The 24,323-nt window shown below is 33.6% G+C and overlaps 1 protein-coding gene across 1 annotated transcript; it reads left to right on the top strand.

Moving 5' to 3' along the window:
• Nucleotides 1–360: 360 nt before the first annotated feature.
• On the top strand, nucleotides 361–20,873 carry LOC111698894 (endothelin-converting enzyme 1). Its single transcript, XM_023469364.1, has 10 exons — nucleotides 361–741; nucleotides 5,324–5,534; nucleotides 9,258–9,408; nucleotides 10,123–10,231; nucleotides 11,809–11,969; nucleotides 12,202–12,292; nucleotides 14,146–14,223; nucleotides 14,794–14,958; nucleotides 17,986–18,342; nucleotides 19,162–20,873. Exons 1-10 carry the CDS (start codon nucleotides 544–546, stop codon nucleotides 20,125–20,127), a joined length of 2,487 nt encoding a protein of 828 aa, XP_023325132.1. The 5' UTR covers nucleotides 361–543; the 3' UTR covers nucleotides 20,128–20,873.
• Nucleotides 20,874–24,323: the final 3,450 nt, after the last annotated feature.

Below are 24,323 nucleotides of genomic sequence, written 5' to 3'. Positions count from 1 at the left end.
ATCTTTCGGATTTTGACAGTTTCTAGGGCGATGCATTTGATATTAAAGCATATAACGTGTATTACGTTTTATTGGATGGAATTAGAATGAGAGATTAAACCCTAACTAAGTTTTTTCGAAAAAAAACTTAACGGTTGGTAAACATTAAATCGATTTAAAATGGAAAGCAACAACGCTGAATATTCTTTTTTTCGTCAGAGTTTAATCAGACTACAAGGATAAATTTTATATCTGTTCTCATCATTTAGCATGATGTATTTTATCCCAAGGGTTCGGTTTCTCGGCTCTTATCTCTCAATATAAACACTGAGTACCGTCACTTCTCACAAATCCTCGGACTAAACTCTCTAGAACCGGTTGGAAGAAAGAGCGGTGCAATTTACTCAGTAGTATTCAGGATTCTCCTGACTAGAGCGGAGACAGGAAACCGAACCTTGATCCTAGTTTTCATTTAAACACACGATGCAGTGATTCATCATCTCGTCCGAGTGTTGTTATAAATATAAAGATATTTAAAATGCGAGCAAGGAACTAGGAGTGAATATGTGGAACGACCGAGATCTTGAGGAACAATATGTTCCAGATCATTTAATAAACCATCATATAAATATTAAACCCAGAGAGAACGGGTTGGATCACCGGCACGTAATCTCCAGCTCATACGACCACATGGAGTCAAACCACCTGATGTCACACCACGGAGATATCATAGATCCCATGCTATCTCATATTGGAGATCAGGTAGAGAATAATATAGAGAAGGATGGGCAGGTTGCCAGTATAGGTGATTCCCCTCCCCCCTGGGGGTCAACCAACTAAATTCCTCAAAAAGAAAAATAAGACAGTTCTAAGTTCATTTAGAAAGCTGGAATTTCAAATGTTTCAGGTTTAAAAACAAGTCAAATATGAAGTTTCTGGCATATTAGATCCGACTCATTGAGTTTCTCATGTTCTTTCAACAATATATTTCTTTTTTTTTTAAAACTGAATATATCTCAGATAGTTTTAAAAATGTACTTTTTGATGAATCATGAAACCGTTGTTTCTGAATCAGCTGTTTCAGGTTTCATGTTTACACACTGTGTTTTGTTTAGAACTGTTATTATAGGTTTTATAATTTTAGAATTCGACCACACTCCAATATAAAACTTAAGCCATTAAAACAAACAAGTTCAGAATCTTACAATATAATTATTTACTTTTGAAAAAAATGTAGATTTTTTATGAAATTTTACTTCGACTCATTTCCTAATATATCTATTTTTGTAAATCAACAAAAAATTCGTTTTTGGAATATAAATGAATTACGTCATTTAATACATTATGCATATTGAAATTAAATTTAATGAATAAAAACTTTTATCTTTATTTTGATCAGAATTAAACTAAACACAATATTTAATGTATGAGGACAATCTCCAGTAGTTAAACTCTGAGCAATAAACAGAATAAAGTGAAAAAGCGTAATTTTTTAAATTTTAAGTTTAGAGGTGTGTTTTAGATCGGATAATCTTATAAATACTTTTATCTTAAACACAATTGAATTGATATGATGCTCAATAGACAACATATGTTCACGTTTCAATTTTGAGTAAAAACCCCTCAAAATAACAATACAACGTTTTCACATGATTTACTTCTAAAATCATTTATAAAATATCAAATTCACATAATTTCTCTCAAATAAATCAAAAAATATAAATTTTTTGATATCAATACTGCACTAATAGTCATCTTAATATTAAGATGAAAATAAATTTTTTTTGAAGTATTTTACAATTAAGATATAAAATTCTAGATTTAAAGTGAAAGAATATTTCTTAATTCATTCTTCTCAGATGATTTAATTTATTTCTCAAGCGAACATATTTTAAATTCCATCCTGAAAAGGACTGTAAAATAAATTTCACTTGACTCTTCATTTATATTGTGACATGTCCAATTTACAATAGTACCATTAAAAGCTTGTCCGATTTACAATAGTACCATTAAAAGCTTGGCTTGATCGAGAACTAATGAGATATCAATGTTTTTCTCTTTGTCATTTGAATATTTTTACTTTTCAAGCAAGATACGACAAAATCAGATAAGGTTTAAATAGGAACCATTTTGAATCGGACATGCCCCTTTTTTTAAATTAAGAGTATCCAAGTATCCAAGTATCCAAGTATCCAAGTATCCAAGTATCCTAGTATTCAAGTATCCTAGTATCCAAGAATCCAAGTATCCAAGTATCCTAATATCCAAGTATCCAAGTATCCAAGTATCCTAGTATCCAAATATTCTAGTATCTTAGTATCCTAGTATCCTAGAATCCTAGTATCCTAGAATCCAAGTATCCAAGTATCCAAGTATCCTAGTATCCTTGTATCCAAGTATCCAAGTATCCAAGTATCCAAGTATTCTAGTATCCTAGTATCCTAGAATCCAAGTATTCTAGTATCCTAGTATCCTAGTATCCTAGTATCCTAGAATCCAAGTATCCAAGTATCCTAGAATCCAAGTATTCTATTATCCATGTATCCATGTATTCTAGTATAAGTATAAGTTCTACCGGAAGGAATATATTGGTTGTTAATAATCCACAGGAGTGTGTTCCGGTCTCTGAACGATCTATAAACCGGAAATTATCATGAGTTTTTAATCTTTGCAGTCTGCTCATCTATCTGATTCTGTGCATTATATAACTTTACACATACTTGGTGTATATTCTCCAATAAGATGGCATTTATTTTGTGGCCAACATTTATCCGATCCGAGCTTAATATTTTAAGCTGCTTTGAAAGTATCTAACAAAACTTTAAACTTTAGAATATTAATTTCTCAAATATTTTTTTTAATTTATCAAATATTATGACATTATATAATATTAAGATGTTAACAGATTTTTTTTTCAAAATTGGAATATAAATATATTTGAAGGAAATCTTAATTAAAAATTCTGGAATGTGATAAATATTCATTTTTATTCAATATTTTTTTATTCAATGAGTGTTTAAAGGGACTGTGGAATAAATGTGAGTTTCTATTTTTATAATGACATGTGTCTGATTCACAACGGTACCCTTTAGAACATTTTAAAAGTAACAAGAGGAAGACATATTTGTTTTTCTATCTCAAAAAAGAAGTAAGTTCTTTCAATTTTCTCCATTTTTTCTGATACATAATTCCGGAAGTCCATTTTTACACAGTAGAAACCACAAATTAAAAGTATCAATTTTCAGATAGAAAAACCTAGATATCTGTATAGTTTTTGCACAGGCGGGGGGAGGGGGTTGTTGAGTAGTTGAATGTATGCATGGGGAGGGAGGGAAGGTTGAGTAGTTGGATGTATGCATTGAGAGGGAGGGAAGGTTGAGTAGTTAGATGTGTTCTCGAGGAGGGGTGGGGTTCAGTAGTTGGATGTATGAATGGGGAGGAAGGTTGAGTAGTTGAATGTTTGCATGGGGAGGAAGGTTGAGTAGTTGGATGTTTGCATGGGGAGGAAGGTTGAGTAGTTGAATCTATGCATGGGGAGGGAAGGAAGGTTGAGTAGTTGGATGTATGCGTGGAGGGGGCTGAATCTATTAACATTTACTAATCCTTATTTAGTTTGTCGAAATTTGTTTAGTTTATATAGTGTCCGCGTCAGGTTGAGCTTGTCAGTTCGAGGATTAGCATTTACCAGTCGAGGATTAAACTTCAGAAAGATTAGACTTTTTGAAAAATAATTTTTTTATTTTATTGTAAATCTTAATTGTGTCATAAACTAAGATAAATAAATGAATGTAGTAGGAAGAAAAATGAAAGGATGAAAGGATGAAAGGAAGAAAAATGAAAGGACGAAAGGATGAAAGGATGAAAGATTGAAAAGATGAAAAGATGAAAGGATGAAAGGATGAAAGGATGAAAAGATGAAAAGATGAAAGGATGAAAGATGAAGTATGTAAGGATGACTGAGTGAAGGATATGAGAATGAAAGACGAATGAGAATGACGAATGGATGAATTGAAGAGAGGCTAGTTGACTAGAAGGTTTGAAAAGTATAGTGTAAGAATGAAGTGGGTTATTAATCAGAGAAACAGTGGAAAATTGGCACTAACTTTACTAATGGCAGCAAGAACTATAGTGTATTAAAGATTTATCAGGGGTAAATACTAGGAAATCTTCAGGACGAGAATAATAATATTTCATATTAAATTCTCTCTCTCAATAATCGAAGAAAATAAGGTTTGTTCCTTCGTTTTCTTTTTTTTAATGGGTTTGGTTTACACTAAATAAGTTAAGAATGCTGTACTTTCGATTCAGTCAAAAAAATGTAATAAAATCTGTTATCAAATTATAGATTGTACGTTTTGGAAGTTAAGCAACATCTGATCTACATTCTATCTGTCATACAAATGAAGAATACTTTTTATACTTTTGGCCATTTATATGTTACTTAGGAATGGAATCTTTGCCACAAACTTTGATTTTCGAATCCCCATAACTTTGCAACCCAATGTTGTTGGCATTAGATATTTTAAATTATGAATTCTGTTAGATCAAATAATCATGTTATAAATGTCAAAAGTTTAAACCATTAGTCTATTCCGCAGATTTATTTTAACGTCAAGATGTTGACAAAAGAAATAAAGTCAACTAGATATTTTGCATAACAGAGCAAAGAAACTCATCCGGAGAAAACCTTAATATTTCTGAGTTAGCACACTTAGAAGTGTCTGAGAGGGGTAGGAGGGGTAGTGGTTGTTGGGTTGGGAGGGGGGGGGGACGGGAGTCTGGAAAATATAAGATGCTACTTGACAAAGTTTGCTATAAATTTGTTTTGTGTAAAGAATGTTTTGTGTGTGGTTTACATGGTTCAGAATAAATCTTACTTCAAGTCTTGCTCAGGGATATCATAATTCCTGTAACTACACTTACACCTTCATTTTCATTACATGTAATCCCATCTACCCGGAGAACAGTCCTGTATCATAAACCTACTTTGTTTTGTTGTAGATGTAATAAAGCGTCGGAACCGAAATGAAAAGGATAAAATGAAGGATTTAGAGAATTTTGGAATTATCCATTCTTTCCCCAGTTGTGTAAGTTCTGTGGGAAACCAATGAGAAATAAAATAGTTCAATAATCTTTAAACCTAAATCTACAAAATCAAAAAGTTAACTCGTAATTTTTCTATTTTTAATGTAAAAAAGCGTACTAAATTAGATAGCAAAATTGAAAGAGGCAGGATTTAGAGTTTTAAAAAACAGATTAAAAAGACAAGATCTTAACAGGCGTTGGAAGTGTAGAAAATATTCTAAAAGGTTAGAATGGAAAAATTAAATATTGTTATGTTAAGGAAACCATGCTGATGAGTGGTCCTATATCCAGTACTGAGACTAATCAGGAAGATATAAAACTCCCGTCCCGCAGGGAGAAAACAAGTTTACTCCGGATGTATGCTAAGAAGCTGGGATTGAATGATCGAGGCTGCTACATTGCCATCGCCCTCTCCATCTTCGTGTTCTTCCTTCTCATTATTATCATAGCGCTCCTCGTCAGCTGGCCAGGTTAGTAACCATTCAAACAACAGATCAAGATAATGGGTGCTATGGAAACTGACCTAGAGGAATCCGACCTACAGGGTTTTCAAACTAATTACGCGTAGTTGTTACTATCCGTGTGATTTCACGAATTTAAACCATGTCCTTACGTCTAAACTCGTCAAACTCTGCCAGCATGCATTTTTCAAGAAATGATACTTTTTTAGATCGTAAAGTCTGTAGGTCTGTTTTCTGTATAGGTCAAATTGAATGGTACCAAAAATGGATTCATGAATCTTAATTATCAGGTTTTTCTTTGGTGCAAATATCAAAAGTACTAAATAACAAAACTAATTAACGACATTGAATGCGGGAAATTTTAAGTTTGCTAAAACTTCCTTAGTGTTACCTACTCTCAAAATAATTTTAAAGTACATTATTTTCGTATTAAAGCTAAATAAACAAATTACTGCCAGGGTCTAATAAATGAGGATATTAGAAAAGTGTAGTGTTTACCTCTACCCTCTCTACTATGTATTTATTCAATTAAGAAAAAAGATTGATGCAGTTTTGTAGAGAATATATTTATGTAAAGAATGAAAGTTTTTTTGAATTTGGAAAAATGGTTTGGAATGACTAGCAACACACCTTTTGTTTTGATTTAAAAAACTTCAGTTGAAAGTTATACTGTCTGTTTTTTTCTTTGTCCAAACAAATTGAATAAATAGGCCGTTAAAAGATAATATTTAAAACAGAATACTTAATCTAACCTTGAAATCGCTATATTTAAAAAGTTTCAGGTCGTCTTTTCAATCTTATCCTGTAAAGGTAACCTTGTGTGTAAAGATAATCCCCTCCCCCTTTCATATTATAAAACAATAATGTGTAACGTACAAACTAGGAAATAAATCTGAAAGAAAAGTTTTTTTCTTGCTCTTTAACTCAGGATTACTGATTACGTCATCTCCGTCATCAAGGATAGCTTTCCAATTTTGTCGGTCTGGGGATCCCACGTTGGGGGTCTTCCACGATCTATCTTTCATTTCATTTCATTTCATTTAATACATTATACCCTAACACTAAAATTGCGTCAATGCAATGACAAAACAGCAATATTTTTAGTCTCGAAAAAGCCGACATTTTGTTAGTAGTATTTCTGTTATTTCGGAGATAATTTTGTAGTATGTCGTAATTACCGTTCTTTGTGGAAATATTTGAGTAGTATTTCTACATATGAAAATATTTGAGTATTATATCTATGTGGAAAAAATGTAGTTAGTGTTTCAACAATTAGAAATACTATTATATAAATATCGTAAATACATCTGAAGTATTTTTATAGCGGTAGTATTTCTACAAATATCGGAAACATTTAGGGTTTGGTTTGGTTTTAATATTTTTCTCTGGGGGATTTATATTTGGTTAGTTGCTGGGATTAATTTGTATACTTCTAGCCAACATCGGAGGCGTGGGTGGAGGGAGGGGGAATGCATTACTTTTTCGCTCTATGGATATATATATTATATATATAAATAGCACTCTCCGCTAAACCCCTACTATATCTCCGGTACTCACCGAAAGCTTAGTTGAGGGTGATAGCTTGGGAACCCAGCTTTGTCCGGAGATCCATGAAATTTGTCCAACCTAACTTCAGCACATTTCCCTTGTTCTAACGAGTTAATCAATTACAATTTTTTACAAGTGTTCAATGTTCATGAGTTATGATAGACACACAAATAAACAAACAAACAGACACCCAGAGATTACTACTTTATAATCATTTTACAATTTACCCCGAGTTCAGCAAAAATATACTTATCTATATATATATCATATACATATTGAATAACTGGTCATATTTTCTCAAAATTCGAAATATTTCAAAGAATATTCAAAATGTCTTTCTATACATAATGATGAACTCCCTCCATTTCCAAGATTAATGTCGGAAACCAATCATGTCAAATATTATTCCTATTCATTCTTTATATTAATAGATCTTCACTCTCCTTCAAATCTTAATAAAAGTATTCCCCATCCGTCCTTTATACCACCCGTCCTATTTACAACCTGTCCATTATACCACCCGTCCTATACACAACCCGTCCTTTATACCACCCGTCCTATACACAACCTGTCCTTTATACCACCCGTCCTTCACACAACCTGTCCTTTATACCACCCGTCCTATACACAACCTACCACCCGTCCTATACACAACCTGTCCTTTATACCACCCGTCTTACACACAACCTGTCCTTTATACCACCCGTCCTTCACACAACCTGTCCTTTATACCACCCGTCCTATACACAACCTGTCCTTTACACCACCCGTTCTATACACAACCTGTCCTTTATACCACCCGTCTTACACACAACCTGGCCTTTGTACCACCCGTCATTAACACAACCTGTCCTTTACACCACCCGTCCTATACACCACCTGTCCTTTATACCACCCGTCCTTCACACAACCTGTCCTTTATACCACCCGTCCTATACACAACCTGTCCTTTCTACCACCAGTCTTTTCCACAACCCGTTCTTTATACCACCGTCCTTTATACCAACCATCTTCTATACCATCGGTATACAACACCTGTACTTTATACCATCTGCCCTCTCTATCAGTTTTTCCTTATACCATTCGTCCTTTTTCCAAAAATATAATAATTATAGAATATCCGTCCTTTTTCCAATAAGATAATAATTATAATATCCGTCCTTTTTTCCGATAATATAGAAATTATAATATCCGTCCTTTTTCCGATAATATAAAAATTATAATATCCGTCCTTTTTCCAATCCGTTCTTTATTATATCCGTCCATTTTACAATCCGTTCTTTATAATATCCGTCCTTTTTCCAATCCGTTCTTTATAATATCCGTCCTTTATCCAATCCGTTCTTTATAATATACGTCCTTTATCCAATCCGTTCTTTATTATATCCGTCCTTTTTCCAATTCGTTCTTTATAATATCCGTCCTTTTTCCAATTCGTTCTTTATAATATCCGTCCATTTTCTTCTTTTCCACAACCCGTTCTTTAAACCACCGTCCTTTTTACCAACCATCTTCTATACCATCGGTATACAACACCTGTACTTTATACCATCTGCCCTCTTTATCAGTTTTTCCTTATACCATTCGTCCTTTTTCCAATAATATAATAATTATATAATATCCGTCCTTTTTCCAATAAGATAATAATTATAATATCCGTCCTTTTTCCGATAATATAAAAATTATAATATCGGTTCTTTTTCCGATAATATAAAAATTATAATATCCGTCCTTTTTCCAATCCGTTCTTTATAATATCCGTTCTTTTTCCAATCCGTTCTTTATAATATCCGTCCTTTATCCAATCCGTTCTTTATAATATACGTCCTTTATCCAATCCGTTCTTTATTATATCCGTCCTTTTTCCAATTCGTTCTTTATAATATCCGTCCATTTTCAATCCGTTCTTTATAATATCCGTCCATTTTCCAATTCGTTCTTTATAATATCCGTCCTTTTTCCAATTCGTTCTTTATAATATCCGTCCATTTTCAATCCGTTCTTTATAATATCCGTCCTTTTTCCAATCCGTTCTTTATAATATCCGTCCTTTATCCAATCAGTTCTTTATAATATACGTCCTTTTTCCAATCCGTTCTTTATACTACACCTGTCCTTTAAAGAGTCTTTGGTTTAAACATAATGATTATAATTGAATTAGAATTGAATAAAATATATTTTCAGCCTCACATCTGCGGTATACTGGACCCTTGGAGTTCTGTAATACTCCAGCCTGCCTGGAGTCTGCAGCTCACCTGGTGGAGTTCAGGAATACCTCTATACAACCCTGTAGAGATATGTACACATACGCCTGCGGGGGGTGGGAACAATCCAGGTAATAAATTGCTTTTATGTAAGATAGATTAGAAATATACAAGGACGGAGTAATCCAGGTAGGATAGATTTGAAATATACAAGGACGGAGTAATCCAGGTAGGATAGATTAGTAATAGACAAGGATAGGAGTAATCCGTGAAGGATTGATTAGTAATAAACAAGGATAGGAGTAATCTAGGTAGGATAGATTAGTAATAGACAAGGATAGGAGTAATCTAGGTAGGATAGATTAGTAAACGACAAGTATAGGAGTAATCCAGGTTATAGGATAGATTAGTAATAGACAAGAATAGGAGTAATCCAGGTAGAATATTTTAGTAATGGACAAGGATAGGAGTAATCCAGATAGAATAGATTAGTAATAAACAAAAATGGGAGTAATCCAGGTAGGATAAAGTAGTAATAGACATGAATAGGAGTAATCCAGGTAGAATAGTAATAGACAAGGATGGTAGTAATCCAGGTAAATAGACAAGGATCAGGAAGGATGAATTAGTAATAGACAAATGCAGGAGTAAAACGGGTAGAATAAACTAGTAATAGACAAGGATAGAAGTAATCCAGGTTGGATAGATTAGTAAAAGACAAGGATAGGAGTAATCCAGAAATTATACATAGACTAGTGATAGACTTATAAAAGACAAGGATGGGAGCTATCCAGGTAGCAAAGAGAGCGATATCTGGTTAATTTTACCGGAATATCTTATTTCAGGAGAATTCCTGAAGGACGTAGTAGTTGGAGTTTACTCCAGGAGATGGAAGAACGGACAAGCAGGGAGAAAAGTAGGATTGTCTCAATGTTCAGCCATAAGCCTAGTCAGGTAACTGTGATCCTTAATTTAAAGCGTGATATGTCCGATTCACAGCAGTACTCTTGATAATAGCCCTTTATTGGATTAACAATTAGTCGTCTTTTTTGTCTTAAAATTACGTTTACAATTTCTAAAAGAGCATTTTTCTTTTGTGGAATAACGCTGCTTCTGTGACTGCAAATCTAAGATTATTTTTCATTTTTATATTACATGAAGATCAATCATTAATCTATTCATTTATCCACCCAGAACCCATTCATTCATCAATCAATCAATCATCTATCTCTCTGTTTATCTTATATGTACATAGAATGTAACTATCTATCTATCAACTATCTCTTGATCTGATTACTAGAAAATTATCTAAAATTTTAGATTTCCCAGTGAGTGTAAACATACGTAAACAATTTAGTTAAACTTTGAAGGGTCGACTTATGTGAAGGCTATCAACAGATCTAGTTTTTTTGCAGGACTTTAAGCTTTAACCTCTAGCTTGCGCTTGTTAAAGGGATTGTTTACATATTTGAAAATAAGCATTTAATACCTATAAGATAAAATAAAAACACAAAAAAAAACTTTTTTACTAATAAAATATGCACATCAGACTGGAAGAATTTATTTTCTTCAGACACTTTCTAGGTTAAAAAGACTGTAAGCGTATTTTCAAGTGAGCCTCCATGCAAAGATGGCAATGTCTGATTCACAACGGTGCCCTTGAAACTTCTATCTGATCAACAATGGGGAAAATATTGGCGTTTTTCTAGATTTAAATAAATCATCCTTTATGTTTTCATTGTACAGAGGGTCACTTGAAATTACGCTTACAGTCCCTTTAACTAAAAAGAAGATTGGGAAGGGCATGTTGATTCAAAGTAGGGACGGATATAGATTTGTCCCAGCAGTCTAACTGTTTACGAATTCTTTTGGAAATCATCCCAAGCTTATAAACATTAAAACTTGAAATTCGAAATATTATTTTAAATATATATTCTTGAAAATTAATATTTTCCCGTAAATATTCTCCGAACATATACTGAACTTGAGAGAGAGAATTTCCTGGCAAGTTTCAAGTTCTCCGTCCCGTCTCCGGGAACAGGTTCAAGTTCTCCGTCCCGTCTCCGGGAACAGGTTCAAGTTCTCCGTCCTGTCTCAGGGATCGGGTTCAGGGGAATACCTAACTACACTTCTAGGTCACACCTAACTAAACGTATCGAGTTACATAACAGGATAATGTTAACAGTTAGCAAACATATATAGGAATACAAACTTAACTTTAAAATATTGTTTTTTCTTTTCTATTCAAATTATAGATTTTGCCGGTATCCTTTTGGCCAAAATTTAGAAAAATTACAATTTAAAATGTATTTGGATAAAAAATGTTAAATAGTCATCATCTTAAACTCATGTACTATTTTCTATGTCGAAGATATTTGTGAGCATTTAAAAAACCATCAAAATTTAAATCCAAGAACGTTTTGATACATTTGAAAGTTCAGTCCAACCCAACATGTTGAGATATCCCTCTGGTACCAGCTGAGCCTGTAGCAAAGTTCAGATTACAGATCCTAGATTTTAATATATTTCAGTATGACAGTATAGAGTGGAAGGTTCAGCACTTCTATGAGAGCTGTAAATCTCTAGACTATATAGAGTCGGACAAGGAGAAACCTCTGATTAAGATTGTGAATAATCTCGGAGGTTGGGACGTTCTCAGAACTTTTAATCTCTACAATTGGGATCCTCACAGGTTAATATCTTTAGATTATTGAAAAACTTATAAAATATTTTAGAAAGGAATTGAGATCTTGCCACAAACTCTTATTAATCCCTGTATTTCTGCAATCTGACGTCGTGAACCTTAGATATTCCAAACTATGAATTCTGTTATATAAAATAGCCAAAAGTGTGAAATGTCAAAGGGATTAGATCATGGGAGTTTGTGATAAAAACTTAATTCCTTTATTGTTTTTTTTTCTCAGGGTACTAAGAGAACTGCACTCGGAGTACATGGTTAATGCATTCTTTCAAGTTGACGTAGTTCCTGATTTCCGAGTTCCTGGACAAAATATCATCAGGAACACATATATATATCTATATCTATACTTTTCTTGTATATCTGTTTGTTTGTTTGTATCCAATAAACATAAACACGGTTGAACCGATCGAGCCAAAATTGTTAGAAGAAACGTGCATTACTCCAGGGAAGGTTTTTTATCTATTTATTACTGGCTGAAGGGCCCGGCGTTGCCCGTGGGAAAATTTTTTTTTTTTTAAATTTTGATTTTTTTAGTCTAAATTACACCCCCCGGCCACCCATGAGTGTCCACAAAAAAATTCAGCCCAATCGGACCAGCCGTTTGGCCGACTATACGCAACATATATATATATATACGAAAAAAGTAAATTTATTATACTAGCCTTAGAGGGCGCTCCGCGCCCATCTTCTAAATTAGTTGTGAACATGTTCTCTTTGTGTACATCGTAAAACAAAACAAAAATAATTCGCGGATTTTCACAAAAAATTTCGCGGATTTTCAAAATTTTTAAAAATTTAATGACGATCGAATTTTGATGGAGACAAATATTTGAAATTTTGATTTTTCATAAACCTTTCCTGGGGTCCCTAGATGTCCCACAAAAAATTTGGGCCCGATCGGTTCAGCCGTTTTGACGTTTATTGGATACAAACAGACAGACAGACAAACAGACAAACAGACAAGCCAAATTTATATATTGATAGATAGAAGATAGATTCTGGAAAATCCACCAATTTAAACAGAAAAATCCACCTATTTGAGAACGATTTAAAATGGTGCCTTGTCTAGTACAATGTATATCAACATAAACCTGGATTATTTAAAGAAATATTTCTTTGTTTAAAATTCTAAACTTTAGTTTGAGGAGACTTGGCTTGAAATTTACTAGCGTTAGTTCCTATTTTAAATTCCCTTAAAATATTTTCCTCCCCGCCTTCTTATCTCCGGAGATTAAACGTATCACTAGTTTTCTTCATCTTATCTAAATACTCAGCTTTTTATGAAACTAAATGAGTAAATCATCTTTTGGCTCCTTGTTCCTTATGTACAACTAGTTTTGACGATTTCTCAGTCCATACAGTTTGTTTCATTTATTTACACTTTAAATGTACAGACCGGCTATGAATCCTAAAGAATGTGTCCACAACACTGCATACTCAGTTTAACTACCTTACATAGCCGGTCCGCCCCTTTAATGCTTATGCACACAAAGCTCCATTTCCTCTACTCTTGTACATTTTAAAACTCATGTCTTTAGTAACTTATCAATGTTTGTATATTGAGCTCTAGTTTTCATTGACATCACTTGTCCCAGATTTAGATCTTCCAACTTCTACAAATTTCTGTTTCTTGCGAATATTGAAATTAGTCAGTCCAACTACTTAGTACATTTCTTGCAATTCTTAACACATTCAGGGCAACTTGATTTTACGAGCTATTTAGTAAGTTTTAACATCAGGATTTTGTTTTCTATTTTGTTCTAGTTTATGTAAACGCTGACAGTTAGAACTTATATGGAAAGGTCGGAGAGAGGGAGTAAGATTCAAAGATAGAGAACCAGTGGTATGCACGAACTAGTGCAAGACTTGGTCAATTTGAAGTGTAGCAACGTCTTGGTTAATATTCTTACCTTACTAACTAGCCTAGACACGTACATTTTATAACTTTAAAGAGTTTGTTTCTAGCTTCAGTTTAAAAGAAGTAAATGTCAAAATTCTATGTTTCTAGCTTCAATTTAAAAGAAGTAATTGTCAAAATTCTAATAGATTTTTGTGCGAGTGCAATCACATTTTAGATCACTGTGATAAATTGAATGAAATTAACAATATTGCTGGAGTTAAGATAAATACTTCTAAAAAATATCAGGATATTAATATATATGCTGAAATCAGGATATCTCCGGCAGGGTTGGGTTTACCAGAGAAAACGTTCTATCAGAGATTTCCAAATGATTCTTCAATTCAGGTATTTTGAAACTTTACACAGGAAGACAAACTTTACGGAGGAACACAAACTTTACACAGTTACATAAAATTTACACAGGTACACAAACTTTACACAGGAACGCAAACTTACAGAGGAACACAAACTTTACAGAGGAACACAAACTTTACACATGAACACAAAATTTACACAGGTAGACAAACTTTACACAGGAAAACAAACTCTACAGAGGAACAAAAACTTTACATAGGAACACAAACTTTACACAGAAACACAAATTTTAAACAGAAGCACAAACTTTACAAAGGAACACAAACTTCACACAGGAACACAAACTTTACACAGAAACACAAATTTTAAACAGAAGCACAAACTTTACAAAGGAACACAAACTTTGTTTCAATGTTTCTTTCTCAAAAAAAGATTTTGTTCGAATTTTATGAAAATAATAACTAATTGATTTTTAGCATTCTGAAAGAAAACTTAAAATTAATTAATTCCAAGAAATTCTAATTTCTATTCTGCTGTCTCATATCTCCGCAACTCACAGTCTCTCAAACATCTGCAAAATATTTAATATTTTCTGTCCAGGCTTATCAGACCTTCATGAAAGATTCTGCCCAACTGTTCGGAGCTCCGAGCAACGAAGCTTACAAGTTCGCCATCGATATCTTCAATTTCGAGAAGAGAATTGCAGAGATTACTCCGGGTTTGGATTATCTAAATGATCCGATGAAAATAAACAATAAGATGAAGGTACAGTATTTATATTTGTTTCTGATATTAAAAAATATTAAACCTATCTTTAAGGATTAATCATCTTTCAAACTTTAATTCTGTAGTTCGAAACTTAAACTCTGTAGTTCGAAACTTAAATCCTGTAGTTCAAAACATAAATCCTGTGGTTCGAAGCTTAAATTCTGTAGTTCGAAACTTAAATTTTCTAGCTCAAAACTTAAATCCTGTAGTTCGAAACTTAAACTCTGTAGTTCGAAACTTAAATCTTGTAGTTCAAAACTTAAATCTTGTAGTTCGAAACTTAAATCTTGTAGTTCAAAATTCATTTTTCTAAACAATTAAGTTTGATGTCTATAGTTAAAAATTAGTAAATGTTTATTCACATTTTATTTAGGTACATTCCACACCTTTATTTCCAAACTATGATAACGAGCATCTTACCTAGACTGAAACATTTTAAAATATTTCAAATTTTCTGATTTGAACTGCACCAGTTACTGATTGGAAGAATTTATTTGAGTTTCTCCAACTTCTCTTTTATAGGACACAAACTGACTTCACAAACATGACAATTCTTATTTAAGAACTAATCTAAATATAACCGGCAAGGGAGCAGTTTATTATATTTCATTATTTTAGAATTGTAAAACCTGAAGATATTATTAATTTATCTTTTTATCTTAAACGGCTGAATAATATTCTATCGTATATCGTATAAACATAAATAAATTTATACTAAATCCTAGATTCTAGATCCTAGAATCTAGTTCTAGATCCTAGAATCTAGTTCTTAATCCTAGATTCTAGATCCTAGAATCTAGTTCTAGATCCTAGAATCTAGTTCTAAATCCTAGAATCTAGTTCTAAATCTTAGAATCTAGTTCTAAATTCTAGAATCTAGTTCTAAATCCTAGAATCTAGTTCTAAATCCTAGAATCTAGTTCTAAATCCTAGAATCTAGTTCTAAATCCTTGAATCTAGTTCTAAATCCTAGAATCTAGTTCTAAATCCTATAGATCCTATACTTGGTTTGCACTGAATACTGCGTAGCTACAAAGGTTTTTGATTTTGAGTTTTGTCAACTACTCGACCAAACTAACATAATCTTTCTCAATTTGAAATCATCACAATTTGTTTAAATTTTAATGAATAAAGTTTGTAAAGCTTTCCTAAATTGCAATTCTGAGTCCTGAGTCCTTGTACGGAGCACTGAGTAGTTTGTAGTTTTCAATGCTTTATCTACTTTATACAGAATATACAGAATAATTTCGAAATAAAATTCAGAGACCTACTTCATTTAGACCAAGGTTCACTTACCCAAAACTTCTTCTTTACACCCTCTTTTCTCTACTCCCTTTGATTCCACTTTCCTCTTTTAATTCCTTCGATCCAACCTTCCATAAACTTCCTCTGATCCAACCTTCCATAAACTTCCTCTGATCCATATTTTCTCATCATCTCTCTCTGATTCCACTTTTCTCCTCCACTCTCCCTGATTTCACTTTTCTTCTTTGCTCCATCTGATCCTACTTTCCTCTTTTAATCCCTTCGATCCGACCATTCCTCCTTTACTCCCGCCTCTTCCCTAAACTTCCTCCGATCTCACTTTTCTCCTCAACTCCCTCTGATCACGCTATTCTGTTCCCCTCCCTCCGATCCCACTTTTTTCTTCACTACCTCCGATCCCATTTTCTTCCTCCAATCCATCTTCTTCCATCAACTCCAACTGATCCCGGTTTTCTTCTAAACTCTTCTTCTCTGTTATTCCCTAAAATCCCATATTCCTTCTTTACTGGCTCCCTCCGATTCCACTTTAATCTTCCACTTTTCTCCTCTCCTAGCTCCCACGAATGCACTTTCCTCCACCAATTCTTTCTTCTCATTTCACCTTCCTCTGGTCCTACTTGTCTCCTAGCTCCGCTCCACTTTTATTTCACCTCATTCCTTATTTCTTTTCTTTTAGGGAGGAGGAGATGGGAGGGGGGAGGAGATGGGAGGGTGGTTCTTAATATACATTATACATCTTGTCCATATACATATGTTAATCTCCTTTCTTCCCCAACTTATGCAAAGGAACATAACTTAAATATAATCAAAACTTGACTAATTTGAATAATTTGAAATAGAAATTCAAAATTAGGAACTTGAGGGAGGGGTTTAAATTTTATCCTTCTTGTCTTTTTTGTCTGTAAAATAATCAGATTCCTGAATACATATTGATAAAATCCTGTGCAAAATCAATCATTTTATCTCTATACTCCAGATGAGCAATATTTTATAAAATATTGGATATTAAATGTAAATAGATTAACACGAACGGCTTGGAACAGTTTTCAATTTCTCGGCAGTACTCAATTATTCATAAATGGCAAAAGTGTTAGAACCTATCTATCTATCTATCTATCTATCTATCTATCTATCTATCTATCTATCTATCTATCTATTTATCTATCTATCTATCTATCTATCTATCTTGAATTGGTGTGAATTGATAGAGTAGTTTAGCTAAAACTATGAATAATAAATTCATTTTTCTCTTTATTGTCTTCAGTTCTTAGATTTATAAAGGTTTGAAAATATAAATAAAAGTTTTAGAAACAACTCCTGCACAGTAGTTTTTCTCTTCTACCACTGTCTAAATTATTGGTGCTTTCTCCTTCTTTATTGTAAAACGTTTTGTATTATTTATTTATTTTCTCCTCTTTTTGTCTTCCTTCTCCTTTTAACTTCTTGTTTTCCTTCTCTTTTGTTAACTCTTTTCCTTCTTATTTTTCTCCTCCTTATCCTGTTTCTTCTTCTTTTTCTCCTCCTTATCCTGTTTCTTCTTCTTTTTCTCCTTCTTATCCTGTTTCTTCTTCTTTTTCTCCTTCTATTTCTGCTTCATTTGCCTTCTCATTTTTTTATTTTCCTCAATTTTTTAGCCTCATTATCAGTCTCATTTTTTTCTTATCTTTTTCTCCTTCTTCTCATCATTTTCCTAATTCATTCCTCTCTTTTTTCCTCCTTCTTTTCATTTTTTCTCATTTCAAATATTTTGTTGTTTAGGTGAAAGAGTTAAGAACCATGTCTATAAATATACCATGGGTTGAGGTGCTGAAAGCTTGTTTCCCTAGCGCTAAAATCTCCGAAAACACTGACGTCATCGTCGTCTCCCCACAGTACGCTGCTGATATAGCGGTCATCATGTCTACGACGGACCGGGCCAGCCTAAACAACTACCTGATCTGGCAGCTGGTACACACGTACATGCCGTATCTCAGTAGTACATATACGGAGGTGATGAACATGTACTTGAAGTTCCAGACAGGAGCACAGAAACCTTTACAGAGATGGGAGTTCTGCTATGATGTCACGCAGAAGTTCTTCGGGCATCTCATGGACTCTATATACTACGAAACCCAGGTAAATAAAAGAGTTTTATTGTGTTGTTCAAAGAGTTCAAATTCTGGGTGGAGGGGTGGGTACTTTGGCTCAATAGTTGTCTTTTTATAAATATATTCAAGTGGTGTGATTAACCAACCTTAATGGTTCAAATCCCACCAGAATCTGGGAAGGGAGGAATGAACCGTAGTGGATTCCTATTTGAGAGAGAGATATTATGGGATTAAAATTAAGTTATTCTTTCAGTGATAAGAGGTTCAGCCTTCCGTAGGTTTAAAGATTCTGGTCCTTCTAGTCTTGTGATCTATTAGTTTTGGTATCTTGGTCTTTTTTATCGGTTTCTGATTCTGGTATCCTAGTCACCTGGCTTTATGGTTTACTGATTTCATTACTTAGGTCCTTTCAGTCTTTTATTTTTACCGATTCTGATATCCTGGTCAATGTAGCCTTGAGATTTTTGAATCTGGTATTTGGTTCCCTAGTTTTATTTTTTTTTCTGATTCTGGTATCCTGGTACCCAGTTTTTATTGTTTCAAGATTCTGGTAAACTATACCCAGGTCTCATGGTTACTTTAATCTGATATTATGTTCTTCTGATATCAGATTATCCTGGTCGTCCGTCAGATTTATCATACAATTTGTCCCCTAGTCCCCTGGTCCTATGGTTCCCTATTTCTTTAGTCCCAAAGTCCCCTAGTGCTCTGGTCTCCTAGAGTGTATATGTATAGTTTAGTATATAATAGATCCATATTGTTGGAAATGAGGCTTGTCAGAGTAAAGGGAAATATTTTCATCGGAATTTCCCGGATTTGTATTGTTCTCATACTCGATATATTTCAGGGAATGACGGATGAAAGAGAGGTTGCAGTTCACAGGATGTTCTCCAGGATCAGGGATACAGTGGGACACAAGGTGTCAGGCAGTAGAGAGTTTGATTACTTAACCCGGCAGAACGCTATCGACAAGCTACACTCCATGAGTATTCAGGTTGGAACTCCGGATATACTCAGAGACAGGAGGTTTCTAAAGATTATGTTTAAAGACATGTCTGTTCAAAACGAAGACTTTTTTCAAAACATTCAGTACGGGATGCATTTCTTGAGAAAAAGACAGGAGCATTCTCTTCTCTCACCCGGAGAAGAAACTCGGTGGTTATCCAACCTGTTGGAGAAGAAGGTTACCTATTCTCCATCAGCTAACAAGGTTGTTATACCTGAATATCTTCTCTCCGAACCTTTATTCCATCCCAGGTATCCATCCAACGTAAACCTTGGAGGGTTGGGCGTCATGATAGCTGAAGCAGTGATCACTGGAGTTGCTGGAACAGGAAGTGTATTTACTCCAACAGGACGGATTTTAGACGGATCTTACACTGGAAATTTTTCCCTGAGCAGGACGGAGGAAGCAAATAAACCCTTGCTCCGGATAGCTGGCTGTCTGTCTAACCGATGGACAGGGTTGGGTTTAGATACTCCAGATCAACTGGAGAAATGTGCAGTTTCTAGTGCTATCAGCGTTGCTGGATTAGAAGCTGCATATGGAGCTCTAACTGAATCCTTGCTAGTCGAAGGAGGGGAGCTACTCCCGGCTCTAGAAACACTGGATCCTCAGTCAGTCTTTATTCTACAGTATTCACAGACATTTTGCTCCTTGAGCTCCTTACAGCAGAGGGATCTTGATAGGACACTAAACCATGAGCTGCTAGGACGGGAGAAGTTAAAAGGTGTTCTCTCTCAGTTCTCTGAGTTCGCCCATTTTTATTTCTGCTCGGAATCAAGTGATGAAAGTTGTGGTTCCGTTTTTTAAACTTGAATATAGGAAAAAAGACAAGGTTCAGGTTTCCGCAGATAAGAGAGGGATGAGAGTAATCTTTAATCCATCTCTCCATGGTGCAAATTCTTCATTACCAAGGATCATTCATTCAGAACTCAACCAGATTTATCTCTACATATATCATTCTCTTATTTCAAGTTAGAAAAATGTATAAAATTATTAAAAACATTGTTTGTCTTGAGAATATCGGAGTTGTCTAAATTAGAAAAAAAAACATTTAACGACATAAGTAAAAGTTTTTAGTTAATTACTTTGAGTTATTGGTTGAAGGCAACACTGATTTTTGATATGAGCGAAATTTCATAAATTCTCTTTTATTTCTCCTTGTTTTATTTAACGGAATGGCTTTTTCTGCATTAAATACCTGCATCAAAGACATAGAATTGCATTAAAAAGCTTATGGTAGAAATAATGCATTGTTTGGGGCCTCCATGTGCCATACCTACCCTACCCAGTGCAGTGTACAGTGTGCATATATGCTCATATCATGAGAAACCAGCAATAACATTTTTCATAATATTGTATTCAACAGAACCTAGTAGAAAACTTCGATCTCTAACATTTTACCTAAAATTATATTTGATACCATTGAACTCAAAACCAAAAGAATACACGGATCCCACACGAAATCCAGTCGATTATTGTTTTTCAATTAAATACTAATAGTTACATAGAATATGAATGTAAGAAGAAAGACCGAATAAATTCACTACAGTCGTCCTAAAGTCTCATCCTTTCCGGGTAAACTTCTATACCTTAACTTTACTTGTAAACATTATAAACTCTTCATTGGGCGTTTGTTGATATTTTAATCCTTAACCTTGTTAGGAAAGATTTATCTCGTCTGTTCTCAATAGATGTTCAAGGGTTCTTTGATCGGAGAAGTTTGGGAGAAACTTTCAATCCTGGTAAAAACTCTTGTTCCTGGTTTGGGGGACTGCTGTTTATTTATCTTCTCTAATCCTTGGCTCATTGAACCAGAACTTGTCCTGGTTAAATCTCTTGGTCCGGTTCAGATTCACTTCGTACCCATACCTTTTCCAATACTAGAGATATTCTAACCTTCATTTTATTAGATGCACTTATCTGAACATAATCTGTCCTTATCAACTTATCAATCAAACCCAAACTTACCCTATCAACCCCAAACTGTTTTCAAAAAACTCAAACGTCTATCATCAAACTCAAACTTCTCCTATAAAATCCAAACTTATACTATCAAATCCTAACTCATCCCATCAAACCTTATCCTTATCAACCCCAAACTTTATTCAACAAACTCAAACTTCTCCCTTCAAACAACATTTTTTTTCCTCAAACTCAAACTTATGAAGCCTAAACTTGTCTTAGAAAACTAAATTTCTCTTTGTTTATTAATGAATTTCGTTTTCTCCGCTTAGTGATTCCTCATCAAACTTATGAAACCTAATACCTCGCTATTTGTTGTTTTCATGTAGTGAAAATACGCTGGCATATATCTGTGATTTTATTATTTATTTAAACGTAAGTTTATATAATGTCGTAATATTGTGTTTTTATAGGTTTATGCATAGAATCAAACAGGGGATTTTTTTTAACGAATTCATTTTGTTTTACAAATTTTCATCCAAAAATATTGATTAACAATATGCCAAATATGTTTTTAAACTGTTAAAATGGTTATGTTTACTTGTTATCCGCGAATTAATTTCTTTCTCGAAAAAATGCCAAAATTATGTAAAATATTGTATCAAATCATCCAAATATGTAAAAATATGTATAATATGATGTATGGGAAAGGATGTTGCTGAAAGCTTCAATAAAATGCTTAAAATATCCACATTTTTATTAAATATCTCCAACTAATTATAATTTTTCCAGAATAAAATCCAAATGGTAGATATTTAGTCTGAGTAGATTTTGGTAATATTTTAATGAGGATTTAAAAATTTAGGAATTCAGGATTAATAATATTAGGAAAAATATTTGCAATGCTAGTTTTTTTAGAAGATTTCAGTTAAAAAATGGAAAAGGAATGAGAGAACGGTTTTTTCGACCAAAATTGGGCTTTTTAAAGCAATATCATATTTTAACCCCCCCCCCCCCGCCCCCCACGTGCTTTGTTGGGGAGACCCAAGGGGAGAGAGTGTGTACTGTGTGTAGTGACTGATAAATACGTGAAATAATTGAATTAGTTACACTAATAATTACATTAGGGCCCGGAGTAACGTAAACAAATTGAAATTTTCATTAATTACAGAATTAAAGAAGATATAAGACAAGAAGGGAAGAGGGAGGATAATGTAGGACAGGTTGGGATCAGTGGGATCAGTGGGATCAGTGGAGGGAGGATAATGGAGGATAGATAGATCAAGATCAGTGGAGGAAGGATAATGGAGGACAGGTTGGGATCAGTGGGATCAGTGGAGGGAGGATAATGGAGAATCGTTTTGGGTTGAGAATTGAATATAAGTATAGTGGAGGGATGGTTATGTGGGAGAGGCTTGTGTTCAAGGAATTCAGGAGAAGGAAAGGGTGGAAAAGGCAAACAGAGTTTGAAGAAAGGGGGAGATAATTGAGGAGGGTAGGGGTTGGGTGTTGGGGGGAGAAGACTTAAAAGTTTGAGAAAGAAGGGAGGGGAGGGGGGGGGGCAGAGGATTTAGGAGGAAAATTAGAAGAAAGGAAGTTATTAGATGATAGAATAAACATTATGATATTTGAGGAAGTGAAAAGAGAGAGAGTAAGAGGAGGAAGAAAGTCTGAAAGAAGAAGATTGATCAAGACATAATATAAAGGTGTAAAAGAAGATTACTGTGTACAGAGGAACATGAGGGGAGAGAGGAATAGAACAATATGTTGCAGTAAGGTTAATTTGAGAAATAATGATATTGTTCGGCGAAACTTTGATAAAAACAGACGGAAAAGAAAAGATCCAGGTTGAGAAGAAGTAGTGTAGTGGGAGTCAGTAGGATAAGATTAGTTGAAATCAGAAGATCTGAGACACAGAGATTAATCTTGAGGATCCTAACCTGATAGAATTAAACCTGGAGATAAATGAAGACTGAAGAGGAGGAGGGGGAAGGTTACCGAGAAATAATCTTCCAACTTTTATGAATGATATAAAAATATTGATATCAAAGTTGTCTGAACAAAACAAAGTTTTTTTTAACATTTAACATTTATTTTATATAAAATTTTAACAAAATTCTATAAATAATTAGATAATAGTCGATGCAAATATTTTGACATTTCTATATTTCTTCTTGTTCCTGCATTTTCCATCATGTTTGGCTAATTTTGAATAAAAATTAGAAAATTCTTTGCATTACATTTTAAAAAATATTCGTCAAGCTATTTACAAAAGGACCGGAAATAGAGGGTTAACGATAGTTATAAAATAAAAAGCACAAATTATTTTAATTTATATATTTAAATTTTATCATATTCATAATCTAAATTGGAGCTATTAAATTTGAGCTATGACATTATTTATCCTGAAACTGGAGCTATTATATATTATTTAATCTAAAACTGGAGCTAATATATATTATTTAATCTAAAGCTGGAACTATTATATATTATTTAATCTAAAACTGGAGCTACGATGTTATTTAATCTGAAACTGGAGCTATGACAGTTTCTAATCTTAAACTGGAGCTATGATATTCTTTAATCTGAAACTGGAGCTATGATATTCTATAATCTGAAACTGAAGCTATGAAATTCACTAATCTGAAACTGGAGCTATGATATTCTATAATCTAAAACTGGAGCTATGATATTCTTTAAACTGAAATTGGAGCTATGATATTCTTTAATTTAAAACTGGAGTTATGGTATTCTTTAATCTGAAACTGGAGCTATAATATTCTCTAATCTGAAACCGGAGCAATGAAACTCACTAATCTGAAACTGCAACTATGATATCCTCCAATCTGAAACTGGAGCTATGATATTTTCTGATTTAAAACTGGAATTATGATATTCTTTAATCTGAAACTGGAATTATGATATTCTTAAATTTGAAACTGAAGCTATGATATTCTTTAATCTGAAACTGGAGCTATGATATTCTTTAATCTGAAACTGAAGCTATGATATTCTTTAATTTGAAACTGAAGCTATGATATTCTTTAATCTGAAACTGGAGCTATGATATTCTCTAATCTGAAACTGGAGCTATGATATTC

The sequence above is a fragment of the Eurytemora carolleeae genome, unplaced genomic scaffold, assembly GCF_000591075.1.
Source record: "Eurytemora carolleeae unplaced genomic scaffold, Eaff_2.0 scaffold41, whole genome shotgun sequence".
In the NCBI taxonomy this organism is placed as follows: domain Eukaryota; kingdom Metazoa; phylum Arthropoda; class Copepoda; order Calanoida; family Temoridae; genus Eurytemora; species Eurytemora carolleeae.
The sequence above is the reverse complement of the archived record's forward strand: the minus strand, read 5'-3'. Positions and strand labels throughout refer to the sequence as shown.